The 15,105-nt window shown below is 41.1% G+C and overlaps 1 protein-coding gene across 1 annotated transcript in view; it reads left to right on the top strand.

Moving 5' to 3' along the window:
• The window catches only part of LOC311233589 (NACHT, LRR and PYD domains-containing protein 3-like), a gene marked incomplete at both ends in the record, with an annotated part of 264,968 nt that overhangs the window by 199,161 nt on the left and 50,702 nt on the right, over positions 1–15,105 (top strand). Inside the window, 3 exons of the mRNA XM_084320556.1 lie at positions 10,652–10,828; positions 10,977–11,150; positions 11,285–11,458. Of these exons, the coding sequence (XP_084176682.1) occupies positions 10,652–10,828; positions 10,977–11,150; positions 11,285–11,458 (525 nt within the window). The remainder of the gene's footprint in view (positions 1–10,651; positions 10,829–10,976; positions 11,151–11,284; positions 11,459–15,105) is intronic.

Here is a 15,105-nt window from a genome sequence, read left to right on the forward strand (position 1 = left end):
TCCCATAAACAAAGCCTGTAGTGTTCCCAAAGACCATTTATAACAGCCTAATGAGTAATTAGGGAAAAAGGCAAACAAACAAACTGTAAATAATTATTCGAATGGGATATGTGGGCAGTCCTAATAATTGGTCACTTACTGCTAATACCCTCGTAAAAAAGCTCTGCTTCCTCCGCAGTCTCGAACATGCGAGTCAGTCCGTTCACGGTAACCCGGAGGCGGGCTGGATATATGAGACCGAAGCGTATCCCATCTTTGTAGAGCTGGGATTTCACCTTGTTAAAGGTGGCCCGTTTCTTGGCGAGTGGCGCTGAAATCTTCAAAGATCCTGATAGAATGCCCTTTGTATACGACGTCTCGGTTCTTCTTAGCCCACAAAAGCACCCGTTCCTTTTGGGTATATTTATGGAAGCGGACAATGAAGTGTCGGGATCCTTGCTGCGGCTTCGGCCCCAGACTGCGGTGTGTGCGGTCCAACTCCAGGTTGGGGTCCAGCTGCGCGTCTCTCGCCACCTCCATGAACAGCGCTGCCATGAAGAGCCGGGGGTCTTCTCCCTCCATTCCCTCTGGGATGCCGATCACACAGAGATTTTGTCGCTTAGAGCGTGACACCAGATCCTCGATGGTTAGTTGCAGCTTCTCATTCATCTGAGTAGTGGATTCCAGTTTGGACTTCAACACGGCCACATCACGTCCCTGTGTGGTAATATCATCTGAATGTGCAGAAAGAGAGCCGTCTCCATTGCAGTCATCGTGGTGGTGTGTGAAGTTACCGTGTCGGTGATTTGTTGAAGAGAGGCTTGGAGTGGGGCTAAGGCGGCGTTCATGGATGCGGTAAGTTCATCTGTTAAATTTTTACGCAGCTTATCAAGTTCACCCACCAGCATTTCGAGTGTTAGCTGCGCCGCGTTAGCATTAGCTGCTGACGCTGTTGGCAATGGAGTCTGGCTAGTAGCAGATCTCTCCTCGTGCTGCGGGCTAAAGTGTTGATGAAGTAGTAGTTGGCTCTGGTTCTTGCGACCACGACCCGTCATTCTGGTACTGGGGAGAAGTTATGGTACTTAGTGTACCTTAAAGAGTGGAGGATATTAGCAAAAGTCGAGGTGCAAATGCTTCAAATTATCAAAAGTTTCGGGGAGCAAACGTTGTGCGTCCTATCACCCCAACGCCATAACCGGAAGTCCCATCAAGCCATTCTTAACGTCAATCTGTGCGTCCCCAGGAGATTTGCATGATGAATCCCATCCCACTCATTCTTAAACTCAAAAGCGTGTTTGCACTAAATTCATTTGCATACAGACACACCCACCATCTCCTTATAAGGCGAATTAGGCTGGTGTAAAACAGCCGAGTTTCGCCATCTGATCCCTGTCTGATATATTATTCAACAGGAAGCGCTTTGCAATCTCAAAATGACACACACACGTCTCACGACTTGTGAGTGTATGGGAACTGACAAAAAAGGTAATGGTAAAGGTAACGCTTAAAATGTATTATTGCAGCGGCAAAAGGCGCGGTGAACATTTTTGGGTGCACCCAAATGATGTGCTGGTGCAACCAATGTAAAAAGTTAGTCTGGAGCCCTGCAAGTCCTTTCGACTGCAAACAATGATGCATGTAATTGTATTAACGTTATTGTGTGTTGTAGCTATGTTATACATTCTGAATGGCATTAACGTTAGTTGGGTACTGTCATTGTATTTAGTTGGTTAGCTATTGTTGATGATAGCATTGAATAGCATCAACGCTAGCTGGCTACAACGAATTTTCACAAGCTGGCTCGAGTTCTCATATAGCAGCGTGTAATCGATCAATCGATTACTCACGCCCACCCCTACTATGCAGAAAATGTCTGCTCTGTGTGCGTGTGGGCGAATTTCTAAGTTAATTAGAATAGTGCCAAGTGATTTTCTAATAGCACTTTTGCTAGAAAGTCCCGTCTTTATACCTGTATCACTGTACATATTAATACTACAACTCTGTACATACATCCGATTAGTACAACACGCAGTAGAACTAAATTATATATTTTCTACCAAGTTTAATCACCTGTACATTGTATATTGCACTGTACTGTTACATTTGGTTGGATGACAAACTTCTTTTTGTTGTACTCTACTTGTGCTGTATAATGACAATACATTTGAATCTAATTTAAGATTCAGTTTATTATTAAGACCATGTTTATTCTATTACACTACTAAATAATTAGGGGTGTAACGGTACACAGAAGCCACGGTTCGGTATGTACCTCGGTTTTGGGGTCACTGTTCGGTACAACAGTAAAAAAATTGTTAGAATGATTTATACCGGTAATTATTATTATTAAAAATTATATATTTTTTATTAAGTTATACTTAGTTCCACCTAGGCTTGCAGCGGTAGTCAGTCAGTGATAACGGTGTCATTCTTGTGTTCAGGAATCCACTTGAGTAAATGAATTGCCTAGTGCCCCCTCCCCCCACTGGTCTATACTTTCACTTCTAGAGTACATTTTACTTCACGTGAAGCAGAGACCTTGTTACACAACAATGGCAGAGGATTTATCAATATTTTGGATTTAAACACTGCAGCTCAACTGGAGGAGCTCAGAGGACCAGTCCAGATCAGAAAAAACATGTTTGCGTTTTTTTCTCTCTCGAATCAACTGTGAAGAGAAAGTAGCGTTGGCACACGTTAGTGTGTGTGCGCGTGCGTGTGTGTCTTTCCATTGGTTAACATTATTAGGCAAACAAGAAAATAATGAATGTTCAGCCTTGTGTAATGACCCTGCTGCTGTGTTACAAACATATCATTCATTCATGGTTTTATTTTCAGTGACACCTGTAGTAAGGGGGAGGGGGGGAGGGGAGGAAACAGCACAGTGCAGAGTGTGCGGTTAATTTGTTATGTCGGCTTGTCATCCTGCCTTTACAAGCTTCAACGTTTTATTCATCATCTAAATGTGGCAATACAAGCTTGATATTCAACGTTAAATTAATGACCTTCTGTGTTAAGACTGTTAGTAAGCCAGTGTAAAGTAAAGTAAAGATATTGGGCCTCATGCATGAAGCGATATAAGAACAGATTTTGTTCTTAACTAGCATTTCCTCTTACTTTGTTCTTACCTGGGATTCAGCAAAGTTTTCTTATTGTTGCTTTTTTCTCAGGCAAGAACAAATTATAAGAGTGGTCGAGAGCACTCGTACCGAAATAAGAAATTCGTACCCAGATGAGAAACATTTAAAAAAGCCTAACATTCATAATAATAATACATATATACGATTTATATAGCGCTTTTCCTAATTCTCAAAGACACTTTACAAAACGAACAATATAATACAATACAGTTTTAGTAGATAAAATAAAAAAATATATATAAAATGGTGAGAGGAAGGAGTTCATGGGTTGAAAGCAAACCATTGGTCAATTGCCCCCAAATACAGTACCCCCCAATACGACTTTATAAACCCATGCTGAACTTTTCAATAATAATAATTATTATTATAACTTATTGCGTGCTTTCTGCTTCTGAAATGGATTATATATTGCTGTTAGAACAGTTAGATGCTGGCTGCCCAGGCCGTACGTATATAATGCATATTTACAACCTCTCCTCTCTTCTCTTCTCTGTATAGATGAAGATGTAGCAGTACTGTCTATCTGTATGTCATGCATGTCATATATGTTATGATGAATTGAAAATGGGGGACCCTGATGTAAACAAGACGAAAGTCTCTCTCTGGTCTGCATCCCCTTAACAATTGTGTGTATTGAGCTGTACTGTATTGTACCAATTCTGCAATCTGTTAATAAAATGTTCAGTCAATCAATCAAAACTCTGCTCCACTCCACCTAAAGTTCTGAGCGCACTCTGAGTTTTAGCCACGGACATTTCAGAGAGAGATGACATCTCTCCACGGACAGAGCATATGGATCAGCGGCATATATATATATCAGTATACTGTGCGCCGCGATTGGTTCTGTGCACTGAGTCACACATTAGTAATTTCTTAAGATGTTATGTAAATGATTGTAAAAAAATAACATTGTATTACAGTTAGCTCGCAAAGTCCAATCCTTCACTTTTTTATGTCTATTTTAACACATTCAGCTCAGCTCCAGTTAGAGCTGTCCCCAAGCCTGTTTTTGGGATTCGAACATTCGCCAGCGTTTTTCGAACGGATGTTTGAACCATCGTTTTTAATCATGCAAACAATGTGCTCCTAAATAGGCAGGTGTAGTCTGACGTCCCTTTGGACCGTTCGTGAGGTCTACTCGTAATTGCAAATATTTTCATGTTGAGCTATAGATTGTGGATGAATACGCACCATGCAAATGTTGATGCTTTATTTGTTTTAAACGAGACGATTTAGAAATGGGCAATGTGTTTTCAAGATGGTGGACCGGCCGGAAACGGCAATCATGTAACCACTACATCTCCCTATACTACTAGTCTTTCGGGTATTTTATTTTGAAAAATGGCCACTTCCGTCCGCGCCTCACTCCAGCGTACTTGACTTACTCGCAGGTTTTTTTCTAGTTCAGTACTGTCGAGTCTTGACTTTAGGCAAATGTCGCACATTGCTGCGGTTGAGTAGTAGTACCTACATTACTGGTCACAGGAGGCTTCAATAACGTTTGAATATCCATTTTGTGAATACATTTGTTGAAACAACTTTGTTGGCCCACGGCTCCTGCTATCTTAACGTTAGCTGCGCTCTAACGTTGCATAGCTTAATTAACGTGCATAACATACCTCTGTGTAACGTTAACACTATGGCGACCGGCGGGGCTCGGCGATTTAGGCCTCAGAGGACAGCGGATTGTAAACAAACCGATGTACTTTCTAAGAGCTTTATATATCATTTATAGTATTGCTATCTGTCCATTCTCATTGTCACTTGAGTGCATAAACCGTGCCTTCATAATGGCTTAAAGAAAATAAAAATCCATCGGTTGGTTGTCATTTTATAGCGTCGTGAATATAAGGTATATCGCGCTTTTAGTCTAGGCTTTTCTGCAGGAGGCTGCAAAATAGGCTAAACGTTGGCGCCGTTATATCAAACGCCATTTCTGCTGTATATATACGAATGAAATAAAACAAACTGCGTAGCATCCGGACTATTACAGAGCATCTATGGATGAAATGGGGCGGCGGGGAACGCCGATTACTATTATTTATAATATTTTATTTTCAGCTTTTATAGTTTCACAAACACACATCAAGACAAATCACAAACGCAAAGAAAATAAAAAGAACACAAACAGTATGTTGCCAGACACTGTCACATCAATGAACAAACATACACCATGTCATATGCTATACACTAAGGACGCAAGGGGCTGATTCTCTGACAGATATACACATACATATATATATACATATATATATACACACATACATAGTAGTGTTGTCAAAAATATCGAAAAATCGACATCGATTCTGAATACCCAAAACTGTTTCAATACTCATTTCCCGAAATATCGACACCTAATCATTTATAAAAAAAAGATAAAATAAAAAAAAAGGAAGTTGCATTGTTCACTTCAATACCCGCAATAGTACAGCAGTCCACACACACACATGTGCATTCAGTTAAGTCGGAACATGACTGCAATACAAACAGTTCAGCCCGTCAGGCACATGCAACACAGACCAGTGTTTACATCTGTCTGCCTGAGAAAACGATTGAAGTGAGATGAACAGTTATTTCCAAATGTATGATCTAAAGATAAACAAAGGGTTTCAAAAGTGCCATATCTATCCTCTCCTACAGTACCAGAGAGAAGCTGAGGAGAACCAACCAGCAACAGAAGCAAAACCTATCAAAAAAAATTATAATTTAAGATTGAACCTTTTTCCCTCTGGTATCGAAAAAGGTATTGCATCGAAGCTCGAAATTCCACTATCCTGACAACACCAATACATAGTACAGAAAATACACAGGAGGACATTGAGAAGCACTTATGTTCTAGCTAAGCATTCCAAAAAGGGACCCCATATCATTTCAAATTTGTTCAAGGTCTCAGACCTACTGTGACGAATGCTTTCTAGCTGCAGAGAGGAGACCATCTCAGTGAGCCATCTTTTAAAATTTGGAGACGACGTGTCTTTCCATTCCTTCAGGATAATTCTTTTGGCCACAGCCATACCAAACATCAGGGCCTCCTGCTCATTGTAAGGTAATTCTGCAGTGTTAGCTGAACAGCCGAGTAAAGCTAGAAGGCAGTCTGGGGCAATCTCTCTTTTGTACGCCTTGGTATACCAGTCAAAAATGTCTACCCAGTACTTAAATAGCTTGGGACAAAACCAAAACATATGTGAAAGATTACCCTCTGCGGACATGCAACGATCACAGATAGGCGATACAGAGGGATAGATTCTATGCAGTTTGGTTTTAGAGTAATGTAGTCTGTGAATGACCTTAAACTGTATAAGTTGGACTCTGGCATTAATAGAACATTTATGTATCCTGCTAAGTCCCTCCTCCCACATCTCATCAGAGATTTCCATACTAAGCACTGTGGACCATACATCTTTAATGTGGTCGGAGGAAGCCATAGATTGGACAGAGAAATATGAAACAAAATCAGAGATCAGGTGTTTTGAAACTGGTGATCGGCTCATGAGATTATAAAACTGGTAATCAGCAGGACATGTCTCAAAGTCTGGGATATTACTGCGGACATAATTTCTAACCTGCAGGTAACGAAAGAAGTGTGAGCTTGTAAGATTAAATTTAGACTTTAGTTCGTTAAATGAGGCAAAGTGACGATCAACATATAGATCTTTAATAGTGGCCAGTCCCTTTCCCTTCCATAATGAAAAAACAATATCAGATTGACCAGGGGGAAAATTATATATATATCATATATATATATATATATATATATATATAATATATATCACATATTGGAGCATATGCCGAGGTTGAAGGTACTTTGAAAACCTTTTTGATTTGACTCAATATTCTCAGTGAGTTCCGAAGGATAAAATTGTTGAGAGCCATCTTATTAATCGTATCACACTTAGAAAATAACATTGCAGGAAGAGAGCTTTTTAGGTTCACATGCGCCTCCATGTCTAGCCACCTGGGGACGTCTATGGCTACTGTAGCATCACCTATGAAGTAATCTTGCCAGAAGGTCATGGCCCTTGCATTAGCAGCCCAGTAGTAGTGCTGGAATACCGGCAGGGCCAGCCCCCCCATATGCTTTGGCTTCTGCAAGTGTGCTTTTGAAATACGATGTGCTTTATAGCCCCAGACAAATGGCAGAAGTATAGTGTCTATCTGTTTAAAGAAAGAGGCAGTCAAAAAAATAGGCACGCTCTGAAAAAGGTAAAGGAACCTGGGGAGAACCACCATTTTTATGACATTCACACGCCCCACCAAAGACACTGGCAAAATTCTCCACCTCTCCATATTTTTCTTCGATTACTTTTTTGCCGATTACTATTATTGATTAGCAATACAGTGTGCATTCAATATAGCATTTTCATTGATAGATCACGTTACGTTATAAAACAATGTCCAATCCAGCTGTAATTTGGGGTAATATCCTACCGTCAGGCGATGTGATCGCCGGCAGCATTTCCTCACCAGTCATCGGATTCTGGTAGATCGATATGCACATTGGCTAATCATAAATCCCATTATTCCACGCTGAAAAAAACGCTCGGCAAGCTGATCCAAGATGGAGGGGCTTCGTTTGGAATCAAGGATCTATGATCCGCCCACATGACTGTACTTGCATTTTTTTTTTAATCCACATAATGATACTGCAGTGGAGTGATGGCGCCCCTAAGCGGGTCTGGCCGGTACTGCATGTTTAACCACAAAAAAAAACAATACAAAATTATGTTTTTAACTACCGGTAACTTTAATAACGGTACATCTGCCGTACAACAGTGCCAGTGCAGTTCAATACAAAAAAATTGTTCAGTTCAATGCAGTTCAACTGCCAGTGCAGTGCAATAACTAAATAATACAAAATAATAATTTGTTTAAAATAAATCAGAATAAAACGAATGTAATCTCTTTGAAAGAGATGTCCTTTAAAGGTTCATGCTTCTCCCCATCTCTGGCTGACATCACCATTGTGATGCATAATGGTTCGGCGCTTTGTGTTTTCCTCAAGTGAGGGATTCTCTTTTGTCTGGTCAGCAGCGTTTTGTACTTGCTGAAGCTTCTCTCTGTATAATTATTTTTTAAGTTTAAATATCAACATTATCTGGCCATCCTCAGTAAATACTATCAAACTCATCTGACCTCATCTGCACACACACTATAAAAACAAACTGGATATTTGGACTAACGTTTGGCTACTTGAGAGAGAGGGAGGGAGAGAGAGAGAGACGCACGTCTGACTATTACGGAGCGAGCACTGCGTTCTGAGAGAGAGAAAGAAAGAGACTAATTTACTGCGTTCCGTTATCCCGGAATGGATTTGGTAGCTGTCATTTCATCACTCCATGCAGTAGACCGTGCAGCGTCACCGTTTTAGAGTCGTAGTGAAGATTGATTTATATGAAAACCGATTTATGTATAATTTAAGCAAATTCCACACCATTCCGCCATAATTCAGAATTCTGTGAAATCCTCCGCAATTCTGCGATTGCGGATTCCATAGGGCCCTACTTTACACTTGGATCACTGTACATTATAATAAAACACAAGATACTTGTGTCCTAATGATGACGATAAATTAACGCTCAATTAACGACCGAATTTAGTCGTATACATTCAAAACATTCTTGGTAAATGTATATATTCCCCAGTTAGACATGGACATTTCCAGTGGTTATTCTGATAAAACTAGATTAGTTAATGTAGGTATAAAATGCTTAGCACTCAAATATACCATAGAATTCATTAATTTATGTCCTGTTTTCTATCTTCATTCAGAAGATCTTCGTGTGAAACTCAAATCTAGGTTGAAGACGAGGTTCCAGTGTTTGTTTGAGGGAAACGCTAAAGAAGGAAACCCAACCTTTCTGAATCAGTACATGGAGCTCGACATCTCAAGGGGAGGGAGTGGAGAGGTCAACACTGAACATGAGGTCACACAGAGCCAAGCAGCAGAAACACTGATTAAAAGTAAAGACATCTTTACAGCCTTATCTGGACAGGATAAAGAAAACCGAAGAGTGATGACAAAGGGAGTGGCTGGCATTGGTAAAACAGTCTTAACACAGAAGGTCACTCTGGACTGGGCTGAAGGAAAAGCCCACCAGCATGTACACTTCATGTTTCCATTCAAGTTCAGAGAGCTGAACCCACTGAAGGGGAAACAATACAGCTTGGTGGAACTTCTTCATCACTTCTTCTTGGAAACCAAACAAGCAGGAATCTGCAGCTACGATGAATTTATAGTTGCGTTCATCTTTGATGGTCTGGATGAGTGTCGACTTCCTCTAGACTTCCACCACAATGAGGTCTGGACTGATGTCACAAAGCCAACCTCAGTGGACGTGCTGCTGACAAACCTAATCAAGGGTCATCTGCTTCCCTCTGCTCTCATCTGGATAACTTCCCGACCTGCAGCAGCCAATCAGATTCCTCCTGAGTATGTTGACATGGTAACAGAGGTACGGGGGTTTACTGACCCACAGAAGGAGGAGTACTTCAGGAAGAGATTCACAAATAAGAAGGAGCTGGCCAAAAGAATCATCTTGCACATCAACACATCAAATAGCCTCCACATCATGTGCCACATCCCATTCTTCTGTTGGGTCACTGCTACAGTTCTGGAGAACATACTGAGAACAGATAAGAGAAGAGAGCTGCCAAAGACCGTGACTGAGATGTACGAACACTTTGTGGTGTTTAAGTCCATACAGGGGAATAAGAAGTACCATGGGAGAGTTGAGACAGATCCACACTGGAATCAAGAGAGCACTCCGACTCAGATCATTCGGTCTCTGGGAAAACTGGCTTTTGAACAGCTGGAGAAATCCCACATTATCTTCGATGAAGCAGACCTGACAGAGTGTGGCATTGATGTCGGAGCAGCCTCGGTGTACTCAGGAGTGTTCACACGGCTCTACAGAGAAGAGCGTGGGCTGCACCAGGAGAAGGTGTTCAGCTTTGTCCATCTGGACATTCAGAAGTTTCTAGCTGGTCTTCATGTCTTTCTCTCATTCATGAACAGTGGTGTCAATCTACTGTCTGAATCAGAGTCACCCTGCTGGTGGTTGGAGCTGGTAAAAGACACATCTGTTATGAAGGCTTTGGGGGAGAGGGAGAATGGACACCTGGACCTGTTCCTCCGCTTCATGCTGGGTCTCTCACTGGAGACCAATGAGCTGAATGACTACTCTCTGGTGAAAGAGATCCAACAGTACCTGAGCTCAGGAAGGCGCTCAGTGGAAGGCACTGAAGAACTCTCCAATCCTCAGCTGGCAGCTCTGGTCTTTGTGTTTCTGACATCAGAAGAGCTGGACGTGTTTGAGCTGAAGAAATACTCTGCTTCAGAGAAGGCTCTTCTGAGGCTGCTGCCAATGGTCAACGCCTCTACTATATCTCTGTGGGTACATTTATATGTTAATACATTGTATTCTCTTAATGCTTATTCTTATTATTACTATTATTATTATTATTATTATTATTATGTATTAAGAAATAATACACCACTTTTCAACAATTAATTGTATCTATTGCATATCCAGACTTGGTGACTGTAACCTCTCAGAGAAATGCTGTGAAGATCTGGCCTCAGTTCTCGGCTCCAAGTCCTCCAGCCTGAGAGAGCTGGACCTGAGTAACAATGACCTGCAGGATTCAGGAGTGAACCTGCTCTGCTCTGCTGGACTGGGGCATCCACACTGTAGACTGGAGACTCTCAGGTCCGTTTAAACTGTTCTATTCCATGTTGATCTTATATGATTATATTATATGGAAGATTTATGCTGTTCTCTCTGGTCTGTGTTCTTCCTCGTCATATTTGTAGCCATATTCTATTATATTCTCTACTGTTCTATTAAACTTCTTCAGGTTGAAGCAAAACAGCCTCACAGTGAAATGCTGTAAGGAGTTATCATCAGCTTTCAGCTCCAAGTCCTCCAGCCTGAGAGAGCTGGACCTGAGTAACAACGACCTGCAGGATTCAGGAGTGAAGCTGCTCTCTGCTGGACTGGGGAGTCCACACTGTAGACTGCAGACTCTCAGGTCAGTGTTCCTGGACCAGTTCAACAGACAACCATTTAAAACATCTTTTAAAAACATCAGATTAAAAAGAAATATGTACATTTGGTGTGTTGGTTGAATAATTAATACCTGTGTATCTGAATGTGTGTGTGTAGGCTGGCAGGCTGTCTGGTCACAAAGGAAGGCTGTGCTTTTCTGGTCTCAGCTCTCAGCTCCAACCCCTCCCAACTGAGAGAGCTGGATCTGAGCTACAATCACACAGGAGACTCAGGAGTGAATGTGCTCTCTGCTGGTCTGGATGATCCACACTGGAGACTGGAGACTCTCAGGTAGGATGTGGTACTTTTTAAAAACATTTAAAAACATCAGATGAATAGGAAATATGTACATTTGGTGTGTTGGTTAAATACTAGTACCTTTGTGTCTCTGTGGTTTTAACTTATGTGTGTGTATAGGCAGGGCTCGAAATAAACTTTTTTACTCTGTAGCACTGGTGCTCCCAACTTCAAAAAGTTTGGAGCACCAGCAAAAATGTAGGACCACCCACCAAAATGTAAGGAGCACCAACAATATATATGTAATAGATTTTTTTTATTGATAGAAACGACTATAACTACTGTAATGCAGTAAAACAGTGGAAGTAGCCTTAAACTATAGTATAGTGTAGACATAGTAGTGTAGCCTGTAGTGTAGACTAGGCATGTGCCGGTATGACATTTTGAGGGTACGATAACCTTTGGCGAAAATACCACGGTTTCATAGTATATCACGGTATTCGGTACATAATCTTTTATTACAGTGCACAAACACGCACATCAGCTTTTCTGTAAGCGTTATTTAAGAATGTGTGAAGACTGTCTGTATTACACACAGAGTGAACTGTCTGACCACTTTCAAACTAAGTACAGAATAAAAAATACTTCCAAATAAACGTTCATGATCATGAATATGGAGGCTACATGTCGAAAGGGCAATACGTTTTGTTAATGTAATCTACTTGCACAGATGTGTGTTATATAGCCTAGTACTATTCTTACTGGATTAAACATACATTTAAACAATTCATCTTTTGTGGTGGCTCAACATAATTCACACACGGAACTATGTGTTGGGGATAAGGGTTCCGCATGGACCATATTGTTTGTTTATGTTCCTGTCGGGCAAACTAGCTCAACGTCAACAGAGTGTTGACGTTGAGTTGATGTTTAACACTTTAATCGCCAAAAACGCTGGACCACGTCTTTCCCCGCCATGCTCCTTCTGCCAAAGACGCTGGACCACGTCTTTGATATCAATATTTCAAAAATCTGTGATCGAAATCATATTTCTCCCCCGGAGACTTGAGATCTACTGTTGAGCCCCTCTCAACTCTCCAACGGTTCAAGAGCGCCATCTGGTGGCCGATCGGCGGATCGCCCAGAGCAGAAACAGGAAATGGAAGCTGGTGCTCATTTCAATTGGGTCCGATCACTCGGTAATAGTCCCAGGACTCGAGCTAGACACAACGGATAGCAATCCGTTACCAATTACTCGATAAACAACATGATTTGGACGTATATACTATTATTAGAGGTGGGCATAGATCATTTTTTTAATCTAGATTAATCTACCGTATCTGCAATCCTGGATTTAATCTAGATTAATCTAGATTAAAATGGCTCAAAAAAAAAGAAAAAAACCTGCCGAAGGCATTCAAAATATGTGTGTTCTACCCAAATAATGACCAGAAGTAAGTCCTTACTTTTTCTTTCCTCCTTATGTTTCTCAGGCCAGGTGGCCTGTACCCGTTCCGCAACTGTAAGTTACTTCCGGGGTAGGCCTGATTGGCCCCGACAGGCACGTGACGCGGCAAACTCAGGACGCGCAACGAGGCTGCTGAGAGCTGTCGCGCGGAAATAGGCTGTCTATTGCCATTCTCTAACACAAACTCTAACCTTAACCAGCTCCTTAACAGCGCCTAAACGTAACCGTTCTAACCTTAACCAACTCCGAAACAATGCCTAACCTTAACCTTAACCATAACCATGCCTAACCTTAACCATAGAAAGAATATTGCCATTCTCTAAGACAAACTCTAACCTTAACCAGCTCCTTAACAGCGCCTAAACTTAACCGTTCTAACCTTAACCAACTCCGAAACAATGCCTAACCTTAACCTTAACCTTAACCATGCCTAACCTTAACCGGCGAAAGAATACACGTTAAAAAAAAAAAATCACGTTAAAAAAAAAATTTGATGGGATTCGAACTCGTCAACAACGGACCGCAGGATCGCAGGACCGCTGCTCTGCCAGGTGAGCTGAAGCGCCTAATGAAAATCATGGCGGATTAGGGCGGTTCCATAATTCCGCAAGCTCTGCCGCTCCGCTCTGCGGAGCGTGCCGCGCGGCAGAGAAAGTTGCGCGTCACGTGCCTGTCGGGGCCAATCAGGCCTACCCCGGAAGTAACTTACAGTTGCGGAACAGTTACAGGCGGCCAGGTGGCCCATTACACCATGAGCCCATCTCCCGTTTCCAAAATGCATTACAGACTGTTTGAAAAAGCTGTTTTGCTATGATAATTGGTAATGAAATATCAAAATAATGTTCAATAAGATGTACTTGTGTTTAATAAGTTGTTTTATTCAGAAGTTAACACAAATAAATAATATTACCAGTACAGTACAGTATCTAGCACACTCTCGGGAGCAAAACAGAAAGAAGCATTTCAAACTTGAACTATGGAGTTGCTCAGTGGCCAATGGTGTCAACTGTGGTTGTACTGGGCAGCTCCCAGGTGTGAATGGAACTGTGTGAATGTGAAGCAGGGCGTTCCTGAAAAAGAGCATCTGTGCTCAGCGAACCTACCCTGGGTAGATAAAGGTAAAAAAAAAAAAATGTTTAAGATTAATGCGTTAATTATATTATCGCGCGATACTAGTAACGTTAACGGCCCAGCTCTAACTATTATACAACCTGGAAATGGATCGCATATTTCTACATCCCATAATAGGAATATTTCTGTTCCACGCTCATCGCCCAACGCTATGAGGAAGCTACGGTAAGATTCAGCGTTACTTTTTAACGTGTTCGATACTAACTGCTCTAATGATCATATCACCCACACTAGATGAATCATCTAACGTTGGCCACGGAATTATAAACGACCCCCCCCCCCATCCGGTCAACATCAGATGATCAGTAGTAACTTCTAGAAGCACGTCCATTTGACATTTTTTATCTCGCGCAGATTCCTATCAAACTGTATTTCATCATCAATATAATGCATTTGGGGCTATAAATCACGTTCTGGAGAAAGCTGCAGAAAATGATAAAAACATACTTATACTTTAGACTGTATTTTAGTATGAATATGTGAATGAAAAAGTATAACGTTGCTACACCCTGAACAATAGATATAGGACGTTGAATGGGCCATAGTAATGTCAATTTAGCAATACAATTTAAAAAGTTATAGCCCTGCAAAGAAGGTAAACATCCCCATAGATAAATAGAGCTGGCGTGGGATGGTTTATTCTGAATTTAAGCCTGGCGATCAAAGTGTTAATACATGTTTTTTTTTTTTTATATATATATCTTTTATTGGTGAAACATAGGTGGTACAGAGAAGCAAAAGTTAGTTATCAATGTATAACATATCACCATGTTTCTTTTTTTGCTTTTATGGGACATGACGAGACACGGACAGGACTGAAATTGAACAGGGACGACGAAAAACAATAAAGACAAGAACTAAACAAAGTCGAAAACAGGCAAAAAGAAAGCAAAAAAAATATATATAATGATAATAAGTGAAATTAAAAATAAAAATAATAATGATAATAATAAATAACCAGGATAGAATATACAGTGGGGCGGAGTTTACAACAGGGTATCTAAGGTGCTCACCTCAGAGAAGAAGTATTTCTTTAGGATCAGTATTTCTCTAGGATCAGTCAGGGTCAAGGGATGTGAGAGTGTTTGTGAATGTGATTAGA

This window comes from Notolepis coatsorum, assembly GCF_963971535.1.
Source record: "Notolepis coatsorum genome assembly, chromosome: 8".
Lineage (NCBI taxonomy): Eukaryota > Metazoa > Chordata > Actinopteri > Aulopiformes > Paralepididae > Notolepis > Notolepis coatsorum.